This window comes from Salmo trutta, chromosome 35 (assembly GCF_901001165.1).
Source record: "Salmo trutta chromosome 35, fSalTru1.1, whole genome shotgun sequence".
In the NCBI taxonomy this organism is placed as follows: domain Eukaryota; kingdom Metazoa; phylum Chordata; class Actinopteri; order Salmoniformes; family Salmonidae; genus Salmo; species Salmo trutta.
The window spans coordinates 23,631,106-23,657,495 of record NC_042991.1 but is presented as its reverse complement, the minus strand read 5'-3'; the positions used below and the strand labels follow the sequence as shown (position 1 = coordinate 23,657,495).

General features: G+C 46.3%; 1 protein-coding gene across 4 annotated transcripts in view; it reads left to right on the top strand.

Moving 5' to 3' along the window:
- Positions 1-26,188, top strand: part of LOC115174898 (tyrosine-protein kinase Fyn) — a 66,276-nt gene extending 40,088 nt beyond the window's left edge. For 2 of the 4 annotated variants that reach the window (XM_029733904.1, XM_029733905.1), the window contains exons 3-5: positions 19,452-19,717; positions 22,857-22,953; positions 25,997-26,185. In XM_029733904.1, the coding sequence (XP_029589764.1) occupies positions 19,462-19,717; positions 22,857-22,953; positions 25,997-26,099 (456 nt within the window). In that variant the 5' untranslated portion in view covers positions 19,452-19,461 and the 3' untranslated portion in view covers positions 26,100-26,185. Of the gene's footprint in view, positions 1-19,197; positions 19,313-19,451; positions 19,718-22,856; positions 22,954-25,996 lie in introns of those variants that run through there. The other 2 variants (XM_029733906.1, XM_029733907.1) reach the window with 2 other exon arrangements.
- The last annotated feature ends 202 nt before the right edge of the window (positions 26,189-26,390 follow it).

The window sequence follows — 26,390 nt, the reverse complement described above, 5'->3', positions numbered from 1 at the left end:
GCTTCTGGACATCAGAACAGTAACCTCGATTTGGATGACAGTTTCTACTTCAATGAGTCGGCAGCTCTGCATGTTCTGCTTAGTCCGGACCAGGCCCTAATTCTCCGGGACTCGATTCGAGGAAGCGACGGCACAAGAGAGGCAGACAAGCCGGCATCCTGACGAGAATACGTTGGCGAGCAAATAAACCGCCTCTACCCTCTGTTCTATTGGCGAACGTACAGTCACTAGAGAACAAACTGGACGAGCTCCGTTCGAGACTATCTTATCAACGGGACCTGAAAAACTGCAATATTCTATGTTTCTCGTAGTTGTGGCTGTACAAGGACATGGATATTATACATCTTGCTGGGTTTTCCATGCATCGAAGGGGGTAGGAGTGTGTCTGTTTATTAAAAAAAGCTGGTGCGTGATCTCTACTGTTAAGGTAGTCTTTAGTTTTTGAATACCTCATGATGAGCTGCAGACCATACTATTTACCAAGTTTTCATCTATGTTTTTCGTAGCTGTCTATTTATCACCACAAATCAATGCTCTATACTCCACACACAGAAACACATACAACACTCTCCCTCACCCTCCCTTTGGCAAATCTGACCATAACTCTATCTTCCTTGATTCCTGCTTACAAGCAAAAACTCAAACTAGAAGTACCAGTGATGCGCTCAAGTGGTCCAATGAAGCGGATTCTAAGATACAGGACTGTTTCACTAGCACAGACTGGAATATGTTCCTGGTTAACATTTGGGAGTTTACCACATCAGTTACCGGCTTAATAAGTGCATTGACGATGTCATCCCCACACTGTACGTACATATCCCAACCAAAAGCCATGGATTACAGGCAACATCTGGCGCCAGCTCTGGCGCTCGTCGGTCGTGGCAGGGCTTGCAAACTATCATAGATTACAAAGGGAAACCCAGCTACGAGCTGCCGGTGAGGCAAGCCTACCAGATGAGCTAAATGCTCTCTATGCCCGCTTCAAGGCAAGCAACACTGAACCATGCATGAGAGCACCAGCTGTTCCAGAGTGTAATTTCGCTCTCCATAGCCAATGTGAGTACGACCTTTAAACAGGTTAACATTCACAAGGACACAGAACCAGATGTATTACCAGGACATGTACTCAGAGCATTCGCTGACCAGCTGGCAAGTGTCTTCACTGACATTTTCAACCTCTCCCTGACCCAGTCTGTAATACCTACATTTCTCAAGCAGACCACCATTATCCCTGTGCCCAATAATGCCAAGATAACCTGTCTAAATGACTATCGCCCCATAGCATTCACGTCTGTAGCCATGAAATGCTATGAAAGGCTGGTCAGTACTCACATCAACACCATCATCCGAGACACAGTGAACCCCTACAATTCGCATACCGCCCCAACAGATCCACAGAGGACTTAATCTCTATTGAGCTCCACACTGCCCTCTCCCAACTGGACAAGAAGACCACTTTCGTGAGAATGCTGTTCATTGACAACAGCTCAACATTCAACACCATAGTGCCCTCCAAGCTCGTCACTAAGCTCAAGACCCTGGGACTGAACAACTCCTTTGACAACTGGATCCTGGACTTCCTGACGGGCCGTCCCCAGGTGGTGAGGGTAGGCAACAACACATCCACCATGCTGACCCTCAACACGGGAGCCCCTCAGGGGTGTGTGCTTAGTCCCCTCCTGTACTCCCTATTCATCCACGACTGCATGGCCGCACATGACTCCAACACCATCAAGGTTGTCGACGACATAACGGTGGTAGGCCTTATCACCGACGACGATGATGCAGCCTATAGGGAGGAGATCAGTGACCTGGCATTGTGATGCCAGGCCAACAACTCTCTCTCAACATCAGCAAGATGAAGGATCTGATCATGGATCACAGGAAACAGAGGGCCGAGCATGCCCAGATCCACATCGACGGGGCTGTAATGGAGTGGGTCGAGAGCTTCAAATTCCTTGGTGTCCACATCACTAAGGAATTAACATGGTCCACACACACCAACTTTGTCGTGAAGAAGACACGACAACACCTCTTCCTTCTCAGGAGGCTGAAAAGATTTGGTATGGGCCCTCAGATCCTCAAAAAGTTCTAAAGCTGCACCATTGAGAGTCTCTTGACTGACTACATCACCTCTTGGTATGGCAACTGCTTGGCACCCAACTGCAAGACACTGCAGAGGATAGTGCGTACGGCCCAGTACATCACTGGGGCTGAGCTCCCTGCCATCCAGGACTTCTATACCAGGCAGTGTCAGAGGAAGGCCCCAAAAATGACTCCAGCCACCCAAGTCATAGACTGTTCTCTCTGCTACCGCACGGCAAATGGTACCAATGCACAAGGTTTGGAACCAACAGGACCCTGAACCCCCAAGCCATAAGACCAAATAACCAAATAGCTACCCGGACTATCTGCATTGACCATTTTTGCTCTAACTCCTACGACTCATCACATATGCTGCTGCTACTTATTATTATCTATGCTGTTGCCTAGTCACTTTACCCCAACATGTACAGTATGTACATATCTACCTCCATTACCTCGTACCCCTGCACATCGACTCGGTACTGGTACCCCGTATATACAGTTGAAGTCGGAAGTTTACATACACCTTAGCCAAATACATTTAAACTTAGTTTTTCACAATTCCTGACATTTAATTCTAGTAAAAATTCTCTGTCTTAGGTCAGTTAGGATCACCACTTTATTTTAAGAATGTGAAATGTCAGAATAATAGTAGAGAGAATGATTTATTTCAGCTTTTATTTCTTTCATCACATTCCCACTAGGTCAGAAGTTTACATACACTCAATTTGTATTTGGTACCATTGCCTTTAAATTGTTTTACTTGGGTCAAATGTTTCAGGTAGCCTTCCACAAGCTTCCCACAATAAGTTGGGTGAATTTTGGCCCATTCCTCCTGACAGAGCTGGTGTAACTGAGTCAGGTTTGTAGGCCTCCTTGCTCGCACACGCTTTTTCAGTTCTGCCCACAAATTTTCTATAGAATTGAGGCCAGGGCTTTGTGATGGCCACTCCAATACATTGACTTTGTTGTCCTTAAGCCATTTTGCCACAAATTTTGAAGTATGCTTGGGGTCAGTGTCCATTTGGAAGACCCATTTGCGACTAAGCTTTAACTTCCTGACTGATGTCTTGAGATGCTGCTTCAATATATCCACATACTTTTCCTATCTCATGATGCCATCTATTTTGAGAAGTACACCAGTCCCTCCTGCATCAAAGCACCCCCACAACATGATGCTGCCACCCCTGTGCTTCATGGTTGGGATGGTGTTCTTCGGCTTGCAAGCCTCCCCCTTTTTCCTCCAAACATAACGATGGTCGTTATGGCCAAACAGTTCTATTTTTGTTTCATCAGAACAGAGGACATTTCTCCAAAAAGTACGACCTTTGTCCCTATGTGCAGTTGCAAACCATAGTCTAGCTTTTTTATGGCAGTTTTGGAGCAGTGGCTTCTTCCTTGCTGAGCGGCCTTTCAGGTTATGTCGATATAGGACTCGTTTTACTGTGGATATAGATACTTTTGTACCTGTAATCCTCCACCATCTTCACAAGGTCCTTTGCTGTTGTTCTAGGATTGATTTGCACTTTTCGCACTAAAGTACGTTCATCTCTAGGAGACAGAACGCGTCTCCTTCCTCAGTGGTATGACGCCTGCGTGGTCCCATGGGGTTTATACTTGCATGCTATTGTTTGTACAGATGAACATGGTACCTTCAGGCGTTTGGAAATTGCTCCCAAGGATGAACCAGACTTGTGGAGGTGTACAATTTGTTTCTTAGGTCTTGGCTGATTTCTTTTGATTTTCCCATGATGTCAAGCAAAGAGGCACTGAGTTTGAAGGTAGGCCTTGAAATAAATCCACAGGTACATCTCCAATTGACTCAATTTATGTAAATTACCCAATCCGAAGCTTCTAAAGCAATGACATAATCTTCTGGAATTTTCCAAGCTGTTTCAAGGCACAGTCAACTTAGTGTATGTAAACTTCTGACCCACTGGAATTGTGATGCAGTGAATTATAAGTGAAATAATCTGTCTGTAAAGAATTGTTGGAAAAATTTGTCCTAAAATTTGTCCTAAACAACTTGTCCTAACCAACTTGCCAAAACTATAATTTGTTAACAAGAAATTTGTGGAGTGGTTGAAAAACAAGTTTTAATGACTCCAACCTAAGTGTATGTAAACTTCCGACTTCAACTGTATATATACTCATTGTGTATTTATTCCTTCTATTATTATTATTATTATTATTCTTTCTCTGCATTGTTGGGAAGGGCCTGTGAGCATTTCACTGTTAGTCTACATCTGTTGTTTACAAAGCATGTCACAAATAAAATGTGATTTGATTTGAATTAAGTAGCAGCAATGCGATGCTTTCAGAGCGAGGCAGAGAAAAGAAAAAGAAAGAATGAATGACGGGTGCATAGTGCACTGTCCGGATGCTGGAATTATTTGGGATGAGCGTGCAAAGGTAACCTAGTTTTTTTGTTGATTTGTTTGACAATCTGATGAAAACATCATGACATCATACTGGCTCCTGCCTGGGGCCTCTGAATTAATAAGTCCGACCCTGCTTATTGGAGCTGTCATTTGTGACTGAGACTTGTAAAAGACTTGTAAAATGTACATTTGTTGATTGCTTGGCATATAAATACGATTATTTCTTGGTACATTTGAAACTAGGTCTAGTTGTGGCTGCAACCGGACTAGATTGTGAACGACTCTTGATGGAATGCCTTACTTGACTGCCATCAGGGTGATAAGTACAATATCTTTCCTGAACTGCAGAAACGATTAGTTTTCAAGTTCGAGTTTGTTGAGCAGAGGCTGTGTATGTTTTGGTTCTACAAAGCTGTGTCCATCATAACGTTCAATAATGAATTCATTGCATTCATTCTTGCACCATGTGATCAATTATCAGTTCTGAACACGTATTTTTATTCCTTATGCTTCTTGCAGCATGATCTATTTTACCTGACAATATGACAGACAGTTTTTGGACAGCTGGTAAAACAAACAACTATAATGAACGATTCACTCAGAAAAACGAATCATGACTCCCGAGTCAGTAAAAAGAGTCATTCAAAAAGAACGAGTCGCTTCCTTCTGCCTGACACACAAAAGCACAAGATGTTTACTTCCTTATTCCTAAAAAATCAGTTGAAGCTGGAGGATTTTCCCTTTTTAATGCCATGCCCAATGCTAAATTCCTTTTCATTTCAGACCTCTAACATTAGACCTCCATTTTGTGGTCCTCTGTAGCTCATTTGGTAGAGCATGGCGCTTGCCAGGATTGTGGGTTCGTTTCCCAGGACCACCCATATGTTAAATGTATGCACACATGACTGTAAGTTGCTTTGGATATATTATTATATTATTTTAGTTCAGACTTAAGTTTAGGCATAGTTTAGGTTTCTGCTACTGTGAGAAAATAAAGGAAATCACATCTGTGTAGTATACTAAAACAACAGGAGCAGTAGATTTGCATAAGCTGTCTCCGTCCAGTAACCTCACTGTTTTTGTGTGTTGTTCAGCCCACCATGCAGTCAAATAAGATGTATCAACAATGTGCCTGCTTGACCTTGAGTCCCCAGCCTTTTGTCTGATTGTGCTGAAAACAGAGGAACTGGGCAAATTGCAACAATGTGTCTTAACGATGCTTTACTTCCTTAAGTGTACTAAGCAGAGGTGGGACCAAGTCATTGATTTACAAGTCACAAGTACATCTCAAGTCTTAGCACTCAAGTCCCAAGTCAAGTCCCAAGTCAAGACAGGCAAGTCCGAGTCAAGTCTCAAGTCAAGACCATCAAGTATCAAGTCCTAAACTTTGAGTTTCGAGTCCTAAACAAGTCATAATGTGCTCTTCACCAAATGTAATACCATTTCATATTTTTAACCAGAGTAATAGTTATTATATTACGTTTACGCAAATCATGAATGCTTTTAAAAATATATATATATATTTATTACTTTCCAAATAAACATTATATTTCCATGGAAATACATGGGTAGCCATGAGGTAGACGCCCCCACCCAATAGTGATCGACTATCGAGGATTGCTATGGGGCGCAACCGGGCAATGTAGGCATGTACACAGTCGCCCAACCTTGTTTTAGGAGCATCAGGCAGGATTTAGGCTACCAACTGCCTAGCCAGTTGTAGCTCAATCTTGGGTGCAATGATCACGTTCCCGCACTGACTGACTGTGGAGGCTCATTGATTTAACGTTACGTTAGCCTACATGATACACTAGCAAAGTTATAAATTATATAGCTGTCGGCTATATTAGCCACGACTTACTGTTCTTTGTGCAGCTTCAAATGTCGAACAAAGTTGGAAATTGTTGCGCCTCCGTCTGTAATTTTCTTCCCGCATGTTTTGCAAGTTGCAATCCGTTTTTGTTGATACAGCGTCGTCTTTATATCCGAAAATAATAATTTTGGGTATCATCTTTCCAAGGGCTTCATCTGAATTCACCCACCGACGTTCCTCTGCACTGCCACGCGCAACTTTTTCTCAGTTGGCACAATTTGATTGGCTGCTGTCCGATTCAAACTGTAATCCGTTAAATGAACAGTTGATGCACTGCACACTTTTTTTAATAGCATAATTTTTTATATTTGGGCTTGGGGAGGGTATCAAGTCAGGTCCGCGTCATAAGGCTCAAGTCCAAGTCAAGTCACGAGTCATTGGTGTTAAAGTCAAAGTCGAGTTGCAAGTCATCATATTTGTGACTCGAGTCTGACTCGAGTCCAAGTCATGTGACTCGAGTCCACACCTCTGGTACTAACTGTGCTGCACGCAATTAGTCTTTCAACCCTTGCAGGAAATGCTTGGAAGCCCCATAGTGTCATGACACATGCCTGCACGCACATTTCACTCACACATATGCTAGTGTCATCATCATTTTCTATATTTATATTACTAGGGCCTTGGCAACATCTTGGATAGGTGGTATAATGCTGTTGGTATAATGCTCCCCTCCCCGGGGGAGCTAAAGGGTGGAGGTCAGGGGTCACGTCACGGACACAGCTGCATTGTTAACACAAGTTCAGCTGGCAGCATACTTCTGGAGGGCTCCATGACATGGTTTCAAAATGACATGTTCCATTTAGGGGAAGATTGTATTTATGTCACTGTTTATTTTTTTTTATTCATCCTCTACTTTTATGCTTGTCACTCGGCCAATCATTTACTCAGCCCTATGTTTTGAAGCATCTCTTTGAAATGTAACACAGAACAAATGCATGTAAGTGGTTGATAAACCTACAGTAGCATCCTATGTTATCATGCAATGAGAAAATAGCAGTGGAATAACTACAGTAATAGTGGATTGTGTTGTAAATGCATAATAACACAATGCTGGTACTTGATTCTTAGCCTGATTAAACACCGACTAACGGTTTCCACTGACTGCAGTCCCAGGGAGAGAAAGCAGGGAAGCCACATTGCTAATCCCTAACCAGAGCGTATTAGGCTCGGCTCATGCAGGCTAACAGGTAAGGGCTCAGGAAGGCTGAAGCCCGAGGCTCAGTGGTTAGAGCAGCAGCTCTCCCAGCCAGGCAGGCAGCTCCTCTCCTTTCCCTCTCTGCTCTTTGGGATAGTGCTAGTCAGGTCCCCTCAGTCCCTCCTCCAGCAGCACTGAATGTCACAACTGACACTGAATGACCCTGACACAATGGTGCCAGCCCAGGCCCCTCCCATTCATCGAGCACAGCGCAGCCTGGGCTGCCCTGGCCTTTGACTGACAGGAGCAGGCAGGGCAGAGGACAGTGGCCTTCCTTGGGAGTTGGAGGGGAGGGGGGGGCTGGCTCAGTGTTATGATCCTGGCTCAACCAGTGGAAAGAGACTTTAAGGAAGGAACGAGCGAGAGGAGAGAAGGGTTATCCACAGTTTTGACAGCTCACAGTTTCATAATCCCACCCAGAGAGACAGCCTCCAATGCCCTAAAGCAGCTTGTTGAAATGAACCATAAACGGTGGGGGAAAAACACGCTCTATTCCGGGAGGAAACACATTAACGTCACACAACTTGACTGTCTCACTTATCCTCTGTAATTTATGGCTGTGGCAGAGAGAGGCAAGGCTACAGGCTTATCTGCTCTTCTTATCTTCACCCCAGGAAGCAGAGTTAGACACCGAGGAGCTTATTGTGGGGGGATAGAGTGGCCCCTGCTTGTTTTTTTAATTACGGAGCTTGGCGCATCCTCCAGCAGACCTCCTGGTGGGCACGATTTGGGGAAAAGTGTCATGGAACAAGATAATCCAGCCCAGATACACACACTGACTCCCATTCCCTTTGAAATACCTGATATGTGTGCTCAAGGCTGCTAAATGCTTGTTTGGATTTTAAGGAGAAATATGTTTTGTATTGAGTATTGGCCTTAAAGAGACTCTGAACAGTGGATTGGTTAGTCTGTGTGTTGCTGATCAAGGTAACAGCAGGATAAGCCGCCTTATTAGGCCTAAACAGTTTCATATCTCACAAGATTCCAGATGGAAATGGGAGCTTCCATGCTGTTTTCCTTTCATTCAGAGTAAGCCATGGAGTGGGCAGGATACCGACCTCAGTTGCTTGGTTGGGTGAGGAAAGCGTGGGACACAGTCTTTTTCAGGTCTGGAGATGAGGGGTCAGATAGGGATGTGGGGGGCAAGATGGTGGTGGGTGGGTTGGGGGGACTGTACTGCTGAGTGATTACTGGTTTTTGAAGTTGGTTTGGTTTTGGTTCGATTATTAAAAAAGAATCACGGTTTTCGATTTCGGTTCAGATTATTTGGGTTGAATGCTGTAAGAACACAGAATAAAACAATTGATTAAAATCCAATGATGGTAGTGAGTGCCCATTACTGCTTATCACTTACAGTATTAACCATAATTTATTCACATTATTTTACTGTTGTGTATGTTACATTACATGTTTTATTTGATGACTTTATTATTTCATCTCTATAGAGCTGCTGCCAATGCTGTCTAACAAAATCACTATTTGAGTAGTTCTTCAAAGTAAATAAGGCATACTTTTATGACTGCTGAATACCAACTATCAATCACTGAGATCATGTATTTTCAGGTAGAGATACCTCGTGAAGCAACAGCTGCTCTCTAAATCAAATCAAATGTATTTATAAAGCCCTTCTTACATCAGCTGATATCTCAAAGTGCTGTACAGAAACCCAGCCTAAAACCCCAAACAGCAAGCAATGCAGGTGTAGAAGCACAGTGGCTAGGAAAAACTCCCTAGAAAGGCTAGAACCCAGGAAGAAACATTGAGAGGAACCAGGCTATGAGGGGTGGCCAGTCCTCTTCTGGCTGTACCGGGTGGAGATTATAACAGAACATGGCCAAGATGTTCAAATGTTCATAGATGACCAGCAGTGTCAAATAATAACAATCCCAGTGGTTGTCGAGGGTGCAACAGGTAAGCACCTCAGGAGTAAATGTCAGTTGGCTTTTCATAGCCGATCATTCAGAGTATCTCTACAGCCCCTGCTGTCTCTAGAGAGTTGAAAACAGCAGGTCTGGGACAGGTAGCACGTCCGGTGAACAGGTCAGGGTTCCATAGCCGCAGGCAAAACAGTTGAAACTGGAGCAGCAGCATGGCCAGGTGGACTGGGGACAGCAAGGAGACATCAGGCCAGGTAGTCCTGAGGCATGGTCCTAGGGCTCAGGTCCTCCGAGAGAAAGAGAGAAAGAGAGAGAATTAGAGAGAGCATACTTAAATTCACACAGGTCACCGGATAAGACAGGAGAAATACTCCAGATATAACAGACTGACCCTAGCCCCCCGACACATAAACTACTGCTGCATAAATACTGAAGGCTTAGACAGGAGGGGTCGGGAGACACTGTGGCCCCATCCGACAATACTCCCGGACAGGGCCAAACAGGCAGGATATAACCCCACCCACTTTGCCAAAGCACAGCCCCCACACAACTATTTTTCTTCTATCACCAACTTACCATCCTGAGACAAGGCCGAGTATAGCCCACAAAGATCTCCGCCACGGCACAACCCAAGGGGAGGCGCCAACCCAGACAGGAAGATCACGTCAGTGACTCAACCCACTCAAGTGACGCATCCCACCTAGGGACGGCATGGAAGAGCACCAGTAAGCCAGTGACTCAGCCCCTTTAATAGGGTTTGAGGCAGAGAATCCCAGTGGAGAGAGGGGAATCGGCCAGGCAGAGACAGCAAGGGCAGTTCGTTGCTCCAGTGCCTTTCCGTTCACCTTCACACTCCTGGGCCAGACTACACTCAATCATAGGACCTACTGAAGAGATGAGTCTTCTATAAAGACTTAAAGGTTGAGTCCGAGTCTGCGTTTCTCACATGGATAGGCAGACCATTCCATAAAAATGGAGCTCTATAGGAGAAAGCCCTGCCTCCAGCTGTTTGCTTAGCTGTTTGCTTATATCCCCTCATCGCCTCTTGAACTGAATATATGAAAATATATTAATTTGAAGATTGTATCTGTAACCCCCCCCCCCCCCCAACGAAACAATTCCGAAATAAGAAAACATTTGATCACAAAATAAATAATAAGCTGTGGAGAGGGAGAACATAAAATGGTATTTCCCTCACTCTCTTTTTGTGAAGGCTGCTCCTTAGAAAATGGGAGGCAGATTTCTCCTTTTGTGGGCTGCAGGAGAGGAAAGGGGGCTAGTCCGGCCAGCCAACCCTCTCTATGGGCTCTGCGACTCTTGGGAGGTTTCGGGGAGGTTTGGATCCCTCCTGCTCCCCCAGCAGTGGTATTGTGCCTGATTGTTTCCTCGGGGCCATGCCAGGTGACCCCTGTAACCCGGCGGCAGTGGGCCAGTCCGTCCTGAACAAGAGCTCTCTCTCCTCACAGAGACACAGCCAGATCAGTCAGACCCGGAAGCAGCACACCATCACACTCTGTCTCTCAGCCAGCTGATGATGAATAACACCACACCAGACCATCGCACTCTGTCTCTCAGCCAGCTGATGATGAATAACACCACACCAGACCATCGCACTCTGTCTCTCAGCCCGCTGATGATGAATAACACCACACCAGACCATCGCATGTGATGGAGGGAGAAGGAAAAGGAGGAGGGTTCTGATGCGCCACACAGTCCGATTAGAATCCTAAATAATTACGAGGATCTCTGTCAGACTGTTAGTGCAGTGATTTGGATTAATTCCATGGCTCGCCTTGTAGCTGTTGTGATAATTGTGCTGCTAGCACTTACACATACACACACACAAACTGCTCACACACACACACACAGACTCAGGAGAAAAGACCCCTCTTCTGCTCCCCTTTACTCAAACACACTGCTCACCCACACACAACTCCTTTGCTTCCCTTTTTTCTCTCTGGCACACGCACACGCACACACACACACACACACACACACACACACACACACACACACACACACACACACACTGCATTGAGGGAAATGAGCAGCCCACCGCATTGTTTGTTGAGATCTCGCATGTGTTCATACTAAGAAGGGTGGTTTTAGATTGCGTGTGTTGGGTGCTGTGTTTGTCTTCCTGTTCATGTTAAGTGTAGGTTGATGATTGTGTGTGTAATGAAAGAGCCATAAGCCTCTGAGCGTTAACCTTGAATGGCGCAGGCAGGCAGGCAGGCAGGCCTGCTCGTGATGTGGCTGGCTGTAATCACACTGAGAGCACAGAGGCTAGGCCGTTCCCCGGCGGACTGAGTCTCTGCATGTGACGCCCAGCACTGATCATTATCCGGCTCCTTTTGTCAAGAGCTGTGCTCCTCCTCCTCCTTCTCCTCCCTCTTTCACACTTTGTTAACCTCCCTCTCTCTTTCTCTCTCCCCTTCTCTCTCCCTCTCTTGCTCTACCATATGTTTCTCTCTCATCTCTCTCTCTCTCCCTTTCTCTCTCTCAATTCAAATAAAAAATTGAATGGGCTTTATTGGCATGGGAAACTTAACAGTAAACATTACACTCACAAAAATGTTGAAAGAATATAGACATTTCAAATGTGATATTATTTGCTAAGTACAGTGTTGTAACAATGTGTAAATAATTGTATGAAAGGGGTAATGAATAAACAGATAAATACAGGTTGTATTTACAGTGGTGTTTGTGCTCCACTGGTTTCCCTTTTCTTGTGGAACAGGTCACACATCGTGCTGCTGTGGTGGCACACGGTGGTCTTTCACCTAATAGATGTGGGAGTTTAGCAATATTTGATTTGTTTTCTAATTCTTTGTGGGTCTGTGTAATCTGAGGGAAATATGTGTCTCTGATATGATCATACAGTTGGCAGGAGGTTAGGAAGTACAGATCAGTTTCCACCTCATTTTGTGGGCCGTGAGCACATAGCAGCCTCTCTCAATAGGCCTCTCTCAAGGCTATGCTCACTGAGTCTGTACATAGTCAAGGATTTTCTTCATTTTGGGTCAGTCACAGTGGTCAGGTGTTCTGCTACTGTGTACTCTCTGTATAGGGTCAAATTCTATTCCAGTTTGCGCTGTTTTTTTGTTGATTCTTTCCAATGTGTCAAGTACTGTAATTACCTTTTTGTTTTGTCATGATTTGGTTGAATCTAATTGTGTTGCTGTCCTGGGGCTATGTGGGGTCTGTATTTGTGAGCAGAGTCCCCGTACCAGCTGGCCAAGGGACTCCTCTCCAGTTTCATCTCGGGACTCCTCTCCAGTTTCATCTCTCTGTATGTGAGGGCTTTGCTATGGAACGTTTGAGAATCACTTATTTTTAGGTGGTTGTAGAATTGAATGGCACTTTTCTGGATTTTGATCATTAGTGGGAATTGTCCTAATTCTGCTCTGCATGCATTATTTGGGTTTTTACGTTGTACACAGAGGTTGTTTTTGCAGAATTCTTCATGCAGAGTCTCAATTTGGTGTTTTTCCCATTTTGTGCATTCTTGGTTGGTGAGCGGACCCCAGACCTCACAACCATAAAGGGCAATGGGTTCTATAACTGATTAAAGTATTTTAAGCCAGATCCTAATTGGAATGTCAAATTTGATGTTCCCTTTGATGGCGTAGAAGGCCCTTCTTGCCTTGTCTCTCAGATTGTTACCTGTGGTGCTGATGTTTAGGCCAAGGTAGGTATCATTTTTTGTGTGCTCTAGGGCAATGGTGTCTAGGTGGAATTTGTATTTATGGTCCTGGCAACTGGACCTTTTTTGGAACACCATTATTTTTGTCTTACTGAGATTAACTGTCAGGACCCAAGTCTGACAGAATCTGTGCAGAAGATCTGGGTGCTGCTGTAGGCCCTTCTTGGTTGGGGACAGAAGCACCAGATCATCTGCAAACAGTAGACATTTGACTTCAGAGTCTAGTAGGGTGAGACCAGGTGCTGCAGACTGTTCTAGTGCCCTTGCCAAGTCATTGATACTGTATATATATTGAAGAGGGTGGGGCTCAAGCTGCATCCCTGTCTCACCCCCCGGCCCTGAGGAAGAAATCGGTGTATTTTGCCACAGACTAGCACATGTTCCTGGGTCTGGAAATGATTGTTCTCCCCCTCTAGGATGGAGAAGCTGTCTTCATTAAAGTATGGGGATTCTAGTGGGGGGATATAGGTAGCACACAGGAGGACATTTTTCTCTGTTGAGAGCATTTCCTTATTTAGGCTTGGACCATTAGGTGTGAGCAGAGCATGCTGTGCATCTGGTGCATCTGGTGCATGGATAGGTCGCAGGATGTGGCTTGGGTAGGTGTATTAGTGGGCTTCTCTATTCATCTGTCCCTCTCTTAGACAGGCATTGTCCTCCTCCCCTCCGTCTCCTCTCGCCCCACTTAATCATCTTCTATCTCATTATCTCTGTAGACCTGATGCTCTCTCTCTCTGTCTGGAAGTTTATTTTAACATCCACTCTGATGAAGGGCATGACACAGAGGCAGAGTAATATTTTACACGCACAGAACTGAAGTGAGAGAACAAAACCAAACGTCTTGATCCTTTGTCTGGCTCTGCAGTTGCGAGAGAGAGACATGACTGGCTGCATGGGCCACATCATTGACCTGGCTTGACTTTGAGACACATTAATGACTAGGTCATTGAGATGAGCTCACCCAAATATCTACAGACCCACAAATATACATAGGAGTGTACAAAACATTAAGAACACTGCTCTTTCCATGACATAGACTGACCAGGTGAATCCAGGTGAAAGCTATGATCCCTTATTGATGACACCTGAATCAGTGTAGATGAAGGGGGTGAGACTGGTTAAAGAAGGATTTTAAGCCTTAAGACAATTGAGACATGGATTGTGTATGTGTGCCGTTCTGAGGATGAATCGGCAAGACAAAATATTTAAGTGCCTTTGAACAGGGTATGGTAGTAGGTGCCAGGCACACCGGTTTGTGTCAAGAACTGCAACTCTGCTGGGTTTTTCACACTCAACAGTTTCCTGTGTGTATCAAGAATGATCCACCACCCAAAGAACATCCAGCTAACTTGACACAACTGTGGGAAGCATTGGTGTCAACATGGCCCATCATCCTTTTGGAATGCTTTCGACACCTTGTAGAGTCCTTGCCCCAACGAATTGAGTCTGTTCTGAGGGCAGAAGGAGGCTGCAACTCAATATTAGGAAGGTATTCTTAATGTTTTGTACACTCAGTGTATGTCCTGTATAAGCAGCCATTTTGTTTCCCTCTCCTCCTCCCTACTCTCTGCTCAGAAATGATGGCTTCCTGTAAAGCCTGAGGTGTTCTGTCCAGACAGAGGGTGTCCCAAAATTTTCCAGACCGTCCGTGTAGAGTGGTGATAAAGGGCTCTCCCCTCCAGGGCATAACGTGACAGTGTAGCCCCCCCCCCCCATACTAGTGATTCACCCCTCCCCACCCCTCCCCACCCCTCCCCACCCCATCACCCCCTATGAAATATACATGCCTCCATCCAGGGCGTTTGGTCCCTCTGCAGCTCTCTTGCAGCTAGCCCGACACCAACTCTGAGGCATGCCAACCTTGACTTTCCTCAACCGCTCCATTCATATTTGACACTGATCTGTGGATGGATCTGGTTTTATCCCCTATCTCCTCTCCTCTTTTTTGAGAGACGGATTGCAGAACATATGGTAGAAGTTGACACCCTTTTAACCTGATGTAATCAATTGTCATCCCTTGTGCTTTTTATTTAGTTTAAAGCAGCCTTAGATCCTTCAAAGTTTTAGATCTTTGGCTTTCAATTAAATATCTTAATGAATTTGGTCCATATAGATCCTATATGAATGGCCTTTACTTTAACTAGCTTCTGGTCATGTTCTGCTTTATAATTGGTTTTCCATGAAGGACCATTGATCTGATTGGTTGGGCCAATCTGATGAGAAGAAGAGTTTTAAGGCTGTGGGGTTCTATATGCAACACTGTGCTGATGGCTATCAGTTGGTTTCTATATGCAACACTGTGCTGATGGCTATCAGTTGGTTTCTATATGAAACACTGTGCTGATGGCTATCAGTTGGTTTCTATATGCAACACTGTGCTGATGGCTATCAGTTGGTTTCTATATGCAACACTGTGCTGATGGCTATCAGTTGGTTTCTATATGAAACACTGTGCTGATGGCTATCAGTTGGTTTCTATATGCAACACTGTGCTGATGGCTATCAGTTGGTTTCTATATGAAACACTGTGCTGATGGCTATCAGTTGGTTTCTATATGAAACACTGTGCTGATGGCTATCAGTTGGTTTCTATATGCAACACTGTGCTGATGGCTATCAGTTGGTTTCTATATGAAACACTGTGCTGATGGCTATCAGTTGGTTTCTATATGAAACACTATGCTGATGGCTATCAGTTGGTTTCTATATGAAACACTGTGCTGATGGCTATCAGTTGGTTTCTATATGAAACACTGTGCTGATGGCTATCAGTTGGTTTCTATATGAAACACTATGCTGATGGCTATCAGTTGGTTTCTATATGAAACACTGTGCTGATGGCTATCAGTTGGTTTCTATATGCAACACTGTGCTGATGGCTATCAGTTGGTTTCTATATGAAACACTGTGCTGATGGCTATCAGTTGGTTTCTATATGAAACACTGTGCTGATGGCTATCAGTTGGTTTCTATATGAAACACTGTGCTGATGGCTATCAGTTGGTTTCTATATGAAACACTGTGCTGATGGCTATCAGTTGGTTTCTATATGAAACACTGTGCTGATGGCTATCAGTTGGTTTCTATATACAACACTGTGCTGATGGCTATCAGTTGGTTTCTATATGCAACACTGTGCTGATGGCTATCAGTTTGTTTCTATATGAAACACTGTGCTGATGGCTATCAGTTGGTTTCTATATGAAACACTGTGCTGATGGCTATCAGTTGGTTTCTATATGCAACACTGTGCTGATGGCTATCAGTTGGTTTCTATATGAAACACTGTGCTGATGGCTATCAGTTGGTTTCTATATGCAACACTGTGCTGATGGCTATCAGTTGGTTTCTATATGAAACACTGTGCTGATGGCTATCAGTTGGTTTCTATATGAAACACTGTGCTGATGGCTATCAGTTGGTTTCTATATGCAACACTGTGCTGATGGCTATCAGTTGGTTTCTATATGAAACACTGTGCTGATGGCTATCAGTTGGTTTCTATATGAAACACTGTGCTGATGGCTATCAGTTGGTTTCTATATGAAACACTGTGCTGATGGCTATCAGTTGGTTTCTATATGAAACACTGTGCTGATGGCTATCAGTTGGTTTCTATATGAAACACTGTGCTGATGGCTATCAGTTGGTTTCTATATGAAACACTGTGCTGATGGCTATCAGTTGGTTTCTATATGAAACACTGTGCTGATGGCTATCAGTTGGTTTCTATATGAAACACTGTGCTGATGGCTATCAGTTGGTTTCTATATACAACACTGTGCTGATGGCTATCAGTTGGTTTCTATATGAAACACTGCGCTGATGGCTATCAGTTGGTTTCAGGCTGTTATTGTGCAGCAGAGGAAGGGGAGGAGAGAAGGAGTAAACAGCAATACAAGTGCCTACGGCTAGCAGGTGTTTTCTGAACAGGAGGGAAGGGGGCAAAGAAACAGATGAAAGAGGTTGGGTCAAACTAAGGGAGCAGTGATGCTGAGCTCAGTCCCTAGCCTGTGTTGAGGGGTCCGCAGTGAGCAGGATTCGTACTGGGCTGAGGCTCTGTTGTGGCTGTCTGTTTGTCTCCTGCTGTGAGGGCTGTCTCATAGCTGCCTACTGAACGGTAGAATAACAACACTGTGAGTGGTGTGCTGTTATCAGAGGCAGCTTTGACTGTATTCAGTTAACAACATCCTGCTTCCACAGATTACTCTGACATTTACCACAACACAAGCCAAGCCCTCTGACCGGATAACAGAGATCAATACAAATGGCGATGTCCAGAAGCCAATCCAATCTCTCTCTGCTGCCCAGCGGCTATGTTATAAGATAGATTATCGAGCAACTTTGAGCATTCTAAGTGATGCTACAAGTTGAAGACGATTAGAGATGCTGTGGAATCCACCACTGCCCGTTGCAGTTATCTGATTCTTGGCTCTCTTCCGGTCCAGGGCTTGTTGTGGTGGATTACAGTGTTAGCCCACTGAGTCATTGTAGTATTCGCACGTCGTTTTGTGGAGCCAGGGATTCGTTGGTTGCCAGGCCACGGTCAGAGGCCAAATACTAGCCGCTGTCTGATATGTTATTTATTATATGAGACTGGATGATGTCACAGAGATTCCTTTTTATCTGATCACTGTATCTGTGTGGATTTAGCCTTAATCTACAACTTTAAACCAACATGTGTATTGTTCAGTTGTTTAAACTTTAATAGATTGGGAATCCTAATGCTCTCGCTCTCTCTCTCGCTCTCTCTCTCTCTCTCTTTCTCTCTCTCTCTCTCTCTCTCTCTCTCTCTCTCTCGCTCTCTCCTCTCTCTCATCTCTCTCTCTCTCTCTCTCTCTCTCTCTCCTCTCTCTCTCTCTCTCTCTCTCTCTCTCTCTCTCTCTCTCGCTCTCTCTCGCTCTCGCTCTCTTGCTCTCTCTCTCCATTTGCCAAGCGTTCATCAGTCAGTGATGATGTGGGAAGCAGGTTCTGGACCTTGACCATGCTCAATGGGTGGCCATTGTGTGTCAGCTGTGCTGATTGATGGAAGGGAGGAGGGCTTCCTATAATCTGGGCCTTGTTTTTTTTCCCTCTGGCCAAAGGGAAGCATACTGGACCACATTCTTTCTCCCATGTGTCTTAAGTGACTGCAGACTGCACTTCCTTCTTCTATCAGAAGAGATGGAATAGACACACCACACCAGGCCAGGAGGCTTGGGAAGAGGGAGCGAGAGATCAGAGAGAGGGAAGAGGGAGAGAGAGAGAGGAGAGAAAAAGAAGCATAGAGAGAGAGAGAGAGACAGACAGAGAGACAGAGACCGACAGTGCAAGGGAAACAGGGCTCTTATTGAAATCCTGAATATTTTCAAATGACACGCTTGAGGGCAGTCGTGGCTATAGCTGAGGACTAGATCAGCAGTCTGTCTCCAAGGGAACACTGCAATTTACAGTCTGTTTGTCTGTGCTGGTCTACACAGACAGTATTATTTTCATGTTTATTTTGCAGGCTGGTAATGAGATCGCATTAATTGTCACAGGGTGAATAATTCTGTCCAGTGGTAATCTTCCCCAGCACCACAGTAGTAGAGCTCTACTCTAGCCAGTTGATAAACTTTAAACGCTTTAATTTTGTGCCAATACCATCACAGCCAAGACATAAACAGTCTCTACAGAAGGTATTTGAACATGTTTTCTTGTCTGTAGGTGTTTACATACCAGTATTTGAAGACCTAGATTATACCATAAAAGGAGACTATACTTGGTTTAGTAATAGTGTCGAAACATAGAGATGTCCTACTGGAAATATGTCTTGTCTCTTTAACAGACAGAAGCAACGTCCCACAGAACCGGCCGGTCGATGCTGGCAGTGATGTTATCATGGAATAATGGATGAGTGAATACCCCTATGACCGATCCTCCATGGGTCCCCTTCTCCCCGGCTAGCTCTCCTTCCCAAACACTAGTTTTTATCTGAGTGTATTTTCTCCCCTGGCCGTGAAAGAGACACAGTGTTTGTGTGAGTCATCCGGAGCTCTGCTGTGTGTGTGTGTGCGTGTGTGTGTGCGCGCCTGTGTGTGTGCGCGTGTGTGTGTCAGGCTATAAACCTCCCAGTGCTCCTTGAGAGACAGCATTTCTCTAATGAGACAAGGACATGTCGTCTGAGGAGAGAGGAGAGCAAACCACGAACAATGTTAAAGTACACCTCTATTTCATGTACTGTGGCTTGTCATCAGCCCTGTAACTTACCTTTTCCTTTTCAGACTGGATGTTCTATTGATATACAAGCAAGTTGATAATCCGTCTTCTTCTTCTCTGTGTTTCTCTCTGTTTCTCTGTGTTTCTCTCTGTGTAGAATATAGATAATGGGCTGTGTACAATGCAAGGATAAAGAAGCAACGAAACTCACGGACGACCGAGACACCAGCATCTCCCAGAGTGCCACAGGCTTCCGCTATGGCGCCGATCCCACGCCGCAGCACCAGCACTACCCCAGCTTCGGGGTCACCGCCATCCCCAACTTCAACAACTTCCAGGCGCCCGTCGGCCAGGGGATGACCGTCTTCGGAGGGGTCAACACCTCCTCCCACACTGGGACCCTACGCACCCGTGGCGGAACAGGTAGGGGTGTCCATACGTTCCCCTTTAGCCCCTCTCCTGACTCCCCCGGACCCGCTTCACCACGCGGCCCAGTCCCGGCCCCTCGACCCTGTGTTGGAACGTCCGGCGCTTGCACAGCCCTTTGTGTGTGGGTTCATTGTTTACATAGAGAATATTCCCAGTCAGGATATCCTTTATGTTTCACTGAGCCTCTGCTGCTACAAGAGGAGCTACAGCGTTTCCACTTAATTAACACGGCTTCCATCAAAGTGTGGATTATTTCTGTCCCAAAATGATCCACATCCACTGTCAGTTGCAGGGGACAAGGGGGTTTAACTTCGGTAAAAACTCTCTCTCTCTCTCTCTCTCTCTCTCTCTCTCTCTCTGTCTCTCTCTCTCTGTCTCTCTCTCTCTCTGTCTCTCTCTCTCTCTCTCTCCCTCTCTCTCTCTCTCTCTCTCTCTCTCTCGCTCGCTCTCCCTCCCTCCCTCCCCTCCCTCCCTCCCTCCCTCCCTCCCTCCCTCCCTCTCTCTCTCTCTCTCTCTCTCTCTCTCTCTCTCTCTCTCTCCCTCTCTCTCTCTAAACCACTTTCATGACAAAATAGTGGTAGTGCCTTGTCTGTCTAACAGGCACCATTTTGCCATTCAGGCTCATAGATGAGGTGCCATTTGTGACATTCTATCTGGAATCATTTGATCTGTATGCGCTTAGATAACAGTCTGAACGGAAATTCACAACTAGTACTGTATGTCCCATGACCTTAAGTTACTGAATTGAATGGGCCTCACTCACATGCCAATCCTCAGATTACTATAATAAGTATATAATAAATAATAAACCATGCGTAACCAAAGCCTGGTTGTTGTATTCTGGCTTGCTAGGGGTTTCTTGTAAGTGGAGGAGATGGGGAGACATTTCTTCAGAAGTGATGCAGTCTGTTTGTTTCTTGAGATGAGTGTGACAGGTAGATGCGTCAGAGGTGTGGCATGCAAAATCCCCCTGTGTGCATCCTCTCTCTCTCTCTCTCTCTCTCTCTCTCTCTCTCTCTCTCTCTCTCTCTCTCTCTCTCTCTGTCTCTCTCTCTCTGTCTCTCTCTCTGTCTCTCTCTCTCTCTGTCTCTCTCTCTCTGTCTCTCTCTCTCTCTCTCTCTCTCTGTCTCTCTCTCTCTGTCTCTCTCTCTCTGTCTCTCTCTCTCTCTCTCTCTCTCCGTCTCTCTCTCTCTTTCTCTCTATCTCTCTCTTACTCTCTCTCTGTTCTGTGTCATGTGAAAGGCAGCAGCTTGTTCTCTTCTCACTGCTACTATCCCCAAGAGCCCTGCTCTCAAAGCACAGACTATTCATTTCCACAGTACACTCAACACTGTCCCAATACTCAAAAGACTGTGTAGGCTTCCACCACCACCATATTGCTGTGGTGCATCAAGTCCTTTCAGATCAGGGAAAGGAGATGAATAAAGAAAGCTCTTTAGACTTGTGGAGACTTATGCTGAGAGATTCAGCAGACTGCCTGGGTAGATGGAGCAGGCTCAGCCCCTCTCTCTTTCGACTTCCTCTCAGCTTGTCTCCCTGTTCTCTCAGCCTGTCTCCCTAGACTCTCTCTCAGCCTGTCTCCCTGTTCTCTCAGCCTGTCTCCCTGGACGGTCTCTCAGCCTGTCTCCCTGGACGGTCTCTCAGCCTGTCTCCCTGGACGGTCTCTCAGTCTGTCTCCCTGGACCCTCTCTCAGCCTGTCTCCCTGGACGGTCTCTCAGCCTGTCTCCCTGGACGGTCTCTCAGCCTGTCTCCCTGGACGGTCTCTCAGCCTGTCTCCCTGGACGGTCTCTCAGCCTGTCTCCCTGGACGGTCTCTCAGCCTGTCTCCCTGGACGGTCTCTCAGCCTGTCTCCCTGGACGCTCTCTCTCCCTGGACGCTCTCTCAGCCAGTCTCCCTGGACGCTCTCTCAGCCAGTCTCCCTGGACGCTCTCTCAGCCAGTCTCCCTGGACGCTCTCTCAGCCAGTCTCCCTGGACGCTCTCTCAGCCTGTCTCCCTGGATGCTCTCTCAGCCTGTCTCCCTGGACGCTCTCTCAGCGTGTCTCCCTGGACGCTCTCTCAGCGTGTCTCCCTGGACGCTCTCTCAGCCTGTCTCCCTGGACGCTCTCTCAGCCTGTCTCCCTGGACGCTCTTTCAGCCTGTCTCCCTGGACGCTCTCTCAGCCTGTCTCCTTGGACGCTCTCTCAGCCTGTCTCTTTGGACGCTCTCTCAGCCTGTCTCCCTGGACGCTCTCTCAGCCTGTCTCCCTGGACGCTCTCTCAGCCTGTCTCCCTGGACGCTCTCTCAGCCTGTCTCCCTGGACACTCTCTCAGCCTGTCTCCCTGGACGCTCTCTCAGCCTGTCTCCTGGACGCTCTTTCAGCCTGTCTCCCTGGACGCTCTCTCAGCTTGTCTCCCTGGACGCTCTCTCAGCCTGTCTCCCTGGACGCTCTCTCAGCCTGTCTCCCTGGACGCTCTCTCAGCCTGTCTCCCTGGACGCTCTCTCAGCCTGTCTCCCTGGACGCTCTCTCAGCCTGTCTCCCTGGACGCTCTCTCAGCCTGTCTCCCTGGACGCTCTTTCAGCCTGTCTCCCTGGACGCTCTCTCAGCCTGTCTCCCTGGACGCTCTCTCAGCCTGTCTCCCTGGACGCTCTCTCAGCCTGTCTCCCTGGACGCTCTCTCAGCCTGTCTCCCTGGACACTCTTTCAGCCTGTCTCCCTGGACACCTAGGTAGTTGGTAATCTTAATAGAACTCTTCTATTACATGTAGTATGTAGTTTATGTGCTACCTACCTGCTACCTACCTACCTGCTACCTACCTGCCTGCTGAAAGATTGTATGAAGGACCTTTTCCATTCATAATTGCTGCAGTGTTTGTATGCTACCTTCCAGGTGAAAGATGTCCAATACTGTATGAAGGCTTATTTCCAGCTATTTATACTGTCACCAATTTAATGGATGATTTCACATTCAATTCACTACAGCTTAGTATATCCACTGCATCCAGAAATGTCTGCAGCCTCTAGTATAAAAGCTACCGTGCACCCAGCTTCCCTTCCAGGGTCAGTCAGTTCAATGTTAGTCTCTCAGACTCTAAGGTTCATTTGCTGCACGTCCTAATGGCGTGAGTGCTGACGCTGTGTGTTTCTCTCGGCAGGAGTCACCCTCTTCGTGGCACTTTACGACTATGAGGCGCGGACAGAGGACGACCTCAGCTTCAGGAAAGGGGAGAGGTTTCAGATTATCAACAGCACGTAAGTACAGTATAGTACAGCCACTTATCACACATCACACCTACTGCACTGAGAGAGGAAAAAGGTCTACATTCTACATGTAAATATCATATTAGAATCACTCTGGTAGCCTGGCTGCCTAGGTTTATCACTTTGACCGGGGAAGGTGTTGGAATGACTGTAAAATCAGTTTTATTTCCATTTTCAAGACATCAGCATTTAAATTGTATGGAGCAGGCAGGGGTCTTTAGTTTGAGGTGGGTGATGTGGAATGGTTCTGTGTTGTTCTTCAGTCTGCTTTAGTCTGGTGTAGACTTTCTCTTTGAATGGTCTGACACGAAGTGCAGCCGCTCTGTTACCCCTCTGTCAGCACAACTGTCTCAGACCAGCCCATGAACATGCTGCTCTGAAACCTCATGGATAGTTTATTTACGTATCAGAAGGCTTTAGTGACACACTGCAAAATGTCATTTGATATTTTCTCTCAGAAGTATGACTGTCTGTGTCTGTTTAGGTTTGTGATTTCCCAGCTCCTCCTCCGCTCTCCCCATGTTCATGTTCACCCATGTAGTTGTTCAACCTAAAGCCCAGGCAGCATAGTGGATACTCACCAGTCTCCATACTGCTTTAACAGCTGATATCCTGTCCTCTCTCCCCTGTGGAAGGGCTGCTGCTCATACCCCAGTAGCACACGTTTAACCACCACCACCCACCGCCCACCCATCTAGAGCAAAGGCAGGAAGACACCATCATTAGGACCCTCCCTATTCTATCCTCCCCTCCTCCTCTCCTCCTCTCCTCCTCTCCTCCCTTCATCTTCTCCTCCTGGCCAGTGTCCAGTCAGAGCTGCAGCCTCAGCCCTCCATCATCCGCCATCCATCCGCCCACGCCTCCCTCACTTCTAACTTCCCTCCCTGGCAGCATCCAGGCTCTGTTCCAGCTTGGCACACTGCCCCCTGCTGGAGAGAAGAGTAACTGCACCCAGCCCAGGCCCAGTCTCTCCCTCTCAGGCCAGGCTGCCTGGCAAACAAACAGTACATGGTAGATGCCTGTTCAGGCAGGGAATCGCGTGAGCAGCCATGGGACTCCTGTGGGTACTGAGCACAGGGTCTGTTGTGTTGTATTATGATGGCATCTTCTCAAGGAATCGCTGAGCTTGGTGAATGCAAACAACACGTTACAGGGAAGCATCCCAAACAATAAGACTCAAGTGTTTATAATGGCTGATTCCGATTGCTTAGAATAGATTCCTATAACATGATTGCTGTAACAAGATGACACATGTATCGTCTTCATCATGCAATTGCAAATTTAGCACATTTTTTCACAGTCTTTTGTAAAACTACCTCAGAAATAAGCAGGAAATACCACATATGTTTTGTTTAATGATTACTCTGTCATTAGCAGTGACCACAGGGGAAGAAGCTAGTTTAAGCATAACAATACTTCTGGAGATGGGAGAAGGCTGGTTCTTTGTTTGTTTACCCATGTTGTTGTTTTCTGTCTTTGCGGCACAGCCGTTAAAGAGCGTTTGTTTAAGAAGACAGAAGTGGTGAATGGACAGGGGTCCATCCCGTCCCTCTCTCTCTCTCTTTCACTCTTTCGCTTGCTCTCTCTGTCTTTCTCGCTCCTCCTCTCCTCCCAGCAGTCCATCATTCCTCTCAGCTGTTGACGTTAGCGTGTTAGCTTGAACATACTAGCTCTCCAGATGGAACCTCCATTGTCCTCTCAGAACAAATGAACCCGGTCTGTGATGTCATCCCCGGTGCTCCTCGTCATGTTTTTATTCAGAACAAATGAACCCGGTCTGTGATGTCATCCCCGGTGCTCCTCGTCATGTTTTTATTCAGAACAAATGAACCCGGTCTGTGATGTCATCCCCGGTGCTCCTCGTCATGTTTTTATTCAGAACAAATGAACCCGGTCTGTGATGTCATCCCCGGTGCTCCCCGTCATGTTTTTATTCAGAACAAATGAACCCGGTCTGTGATGTCATCCCCGGTGCTCCTCGTCATGTTTTTATTCAGAACAAATGAACCCGGTCTGTGATGTCATCCCCGGTGCTCCTCGTCATGTTTTTATTCAGAACAAATGAACCCGGTCTGTGATGTCATCCCCGGTGCTCCCCGTCATGTTTTTATTCAGAACAAATGAAAGACCTCTACTAGGGATGTAGTAGTAGACAGTGGTAGGTGGTTCAAATAGTGGACCACTCCTTAAGGCATCACCTATGTCTCCTGTACTTTCCATGTGTGTTTTTGATGGTGTTGTGGAGGAGTCAGGGGGAAGGGGAAAACAGGGAGGAGGCTGGGGAGGAGAGGAAACATGAAGGAGTGGTGGGGTACTGTGGATTACATTGAGAGGAATACAGGGAGATTGAGAATGTAATGCAGTCTGGTGCTGGAAAGAAGAAGGGACTATACTGTGTTTGAGAGACAGCGAGGGATAACAGTTAAGTGTGTCAGGAAGTGGAGATATAAAAGAAAGATGAAATGTGCGAGGGAGAGAGGGATGTAAAAGAGGGCAGTGTGTTGGGAGGACAGGAGAGTGAGCGTGATGGAGAGATGGTTGTTAGAGGGAGAGAAAGAGGACAGGAGAGAGACGGTAATGGCTGCATGGGCATGCAAGCTGTGGTCGTTAAGAGCTCTCCCTCCTCCCAACCCCTGCTTGTGATCAGACAGTGCTGCCAACACATGCTGCCTCCCTACAGTATAGGATTCCATATGAACAAGGCATGTACTGCTACCCAATGTATTCACGTCAAATGCATTATTGATCACAGTGGTTCATTTGTTATTTCTATAGGCGATCTCCTAATACATGGTGTACATGAAACCATCTGATCCCACGTGGGTCCCTTTGGTTAGCTGGGGTTAAACCCTTTAAACCTCACCCTTACCATGACTGACTAGTATGGCACATGTGTATTGATCAATACTGTATAGAATGTTATGTAATGATGCTTTTCCTCTGCTCTCTCTCTCTCCATCTATCGCCCTCTCCCTCCCTTTCTCTGCCCCCCTTCTCTCTCTTATCTCTCTCTCCATCTCTCTCTCTCCCTCAGTGAAGGGGACTGGTGGGATGCTCGTTCCCTCACCACCGGTGGAAATGGTTACATCCCCAGTAATTACGTGGCTCCAGTGGACTCCATCCAGGCTGAGGAGTGAGTAGCAATCTGTCATACTGGGTTTTATTGGGACACTCTCTAATACATGGCATACCAGACACCAGGTCACAAAGTGAGACTTCTCCTGTCACGTCACTCACACACTCACACACGCGCGCGCACACACACACACACACTCTCTCTCTGTCTCTCTCTCTCTCTCTCTGTCTCTCTCGTCATCCTCCTCTCTCTCTCCTCCTCTCTCTCTCTCTCTCTCTCTTTACTCTGTCTCTCCTCCTCTCTCTCTCTCTCTCTCTCTCTCTTCTCTCTCTCTCATCTCTCTCTCTCACTC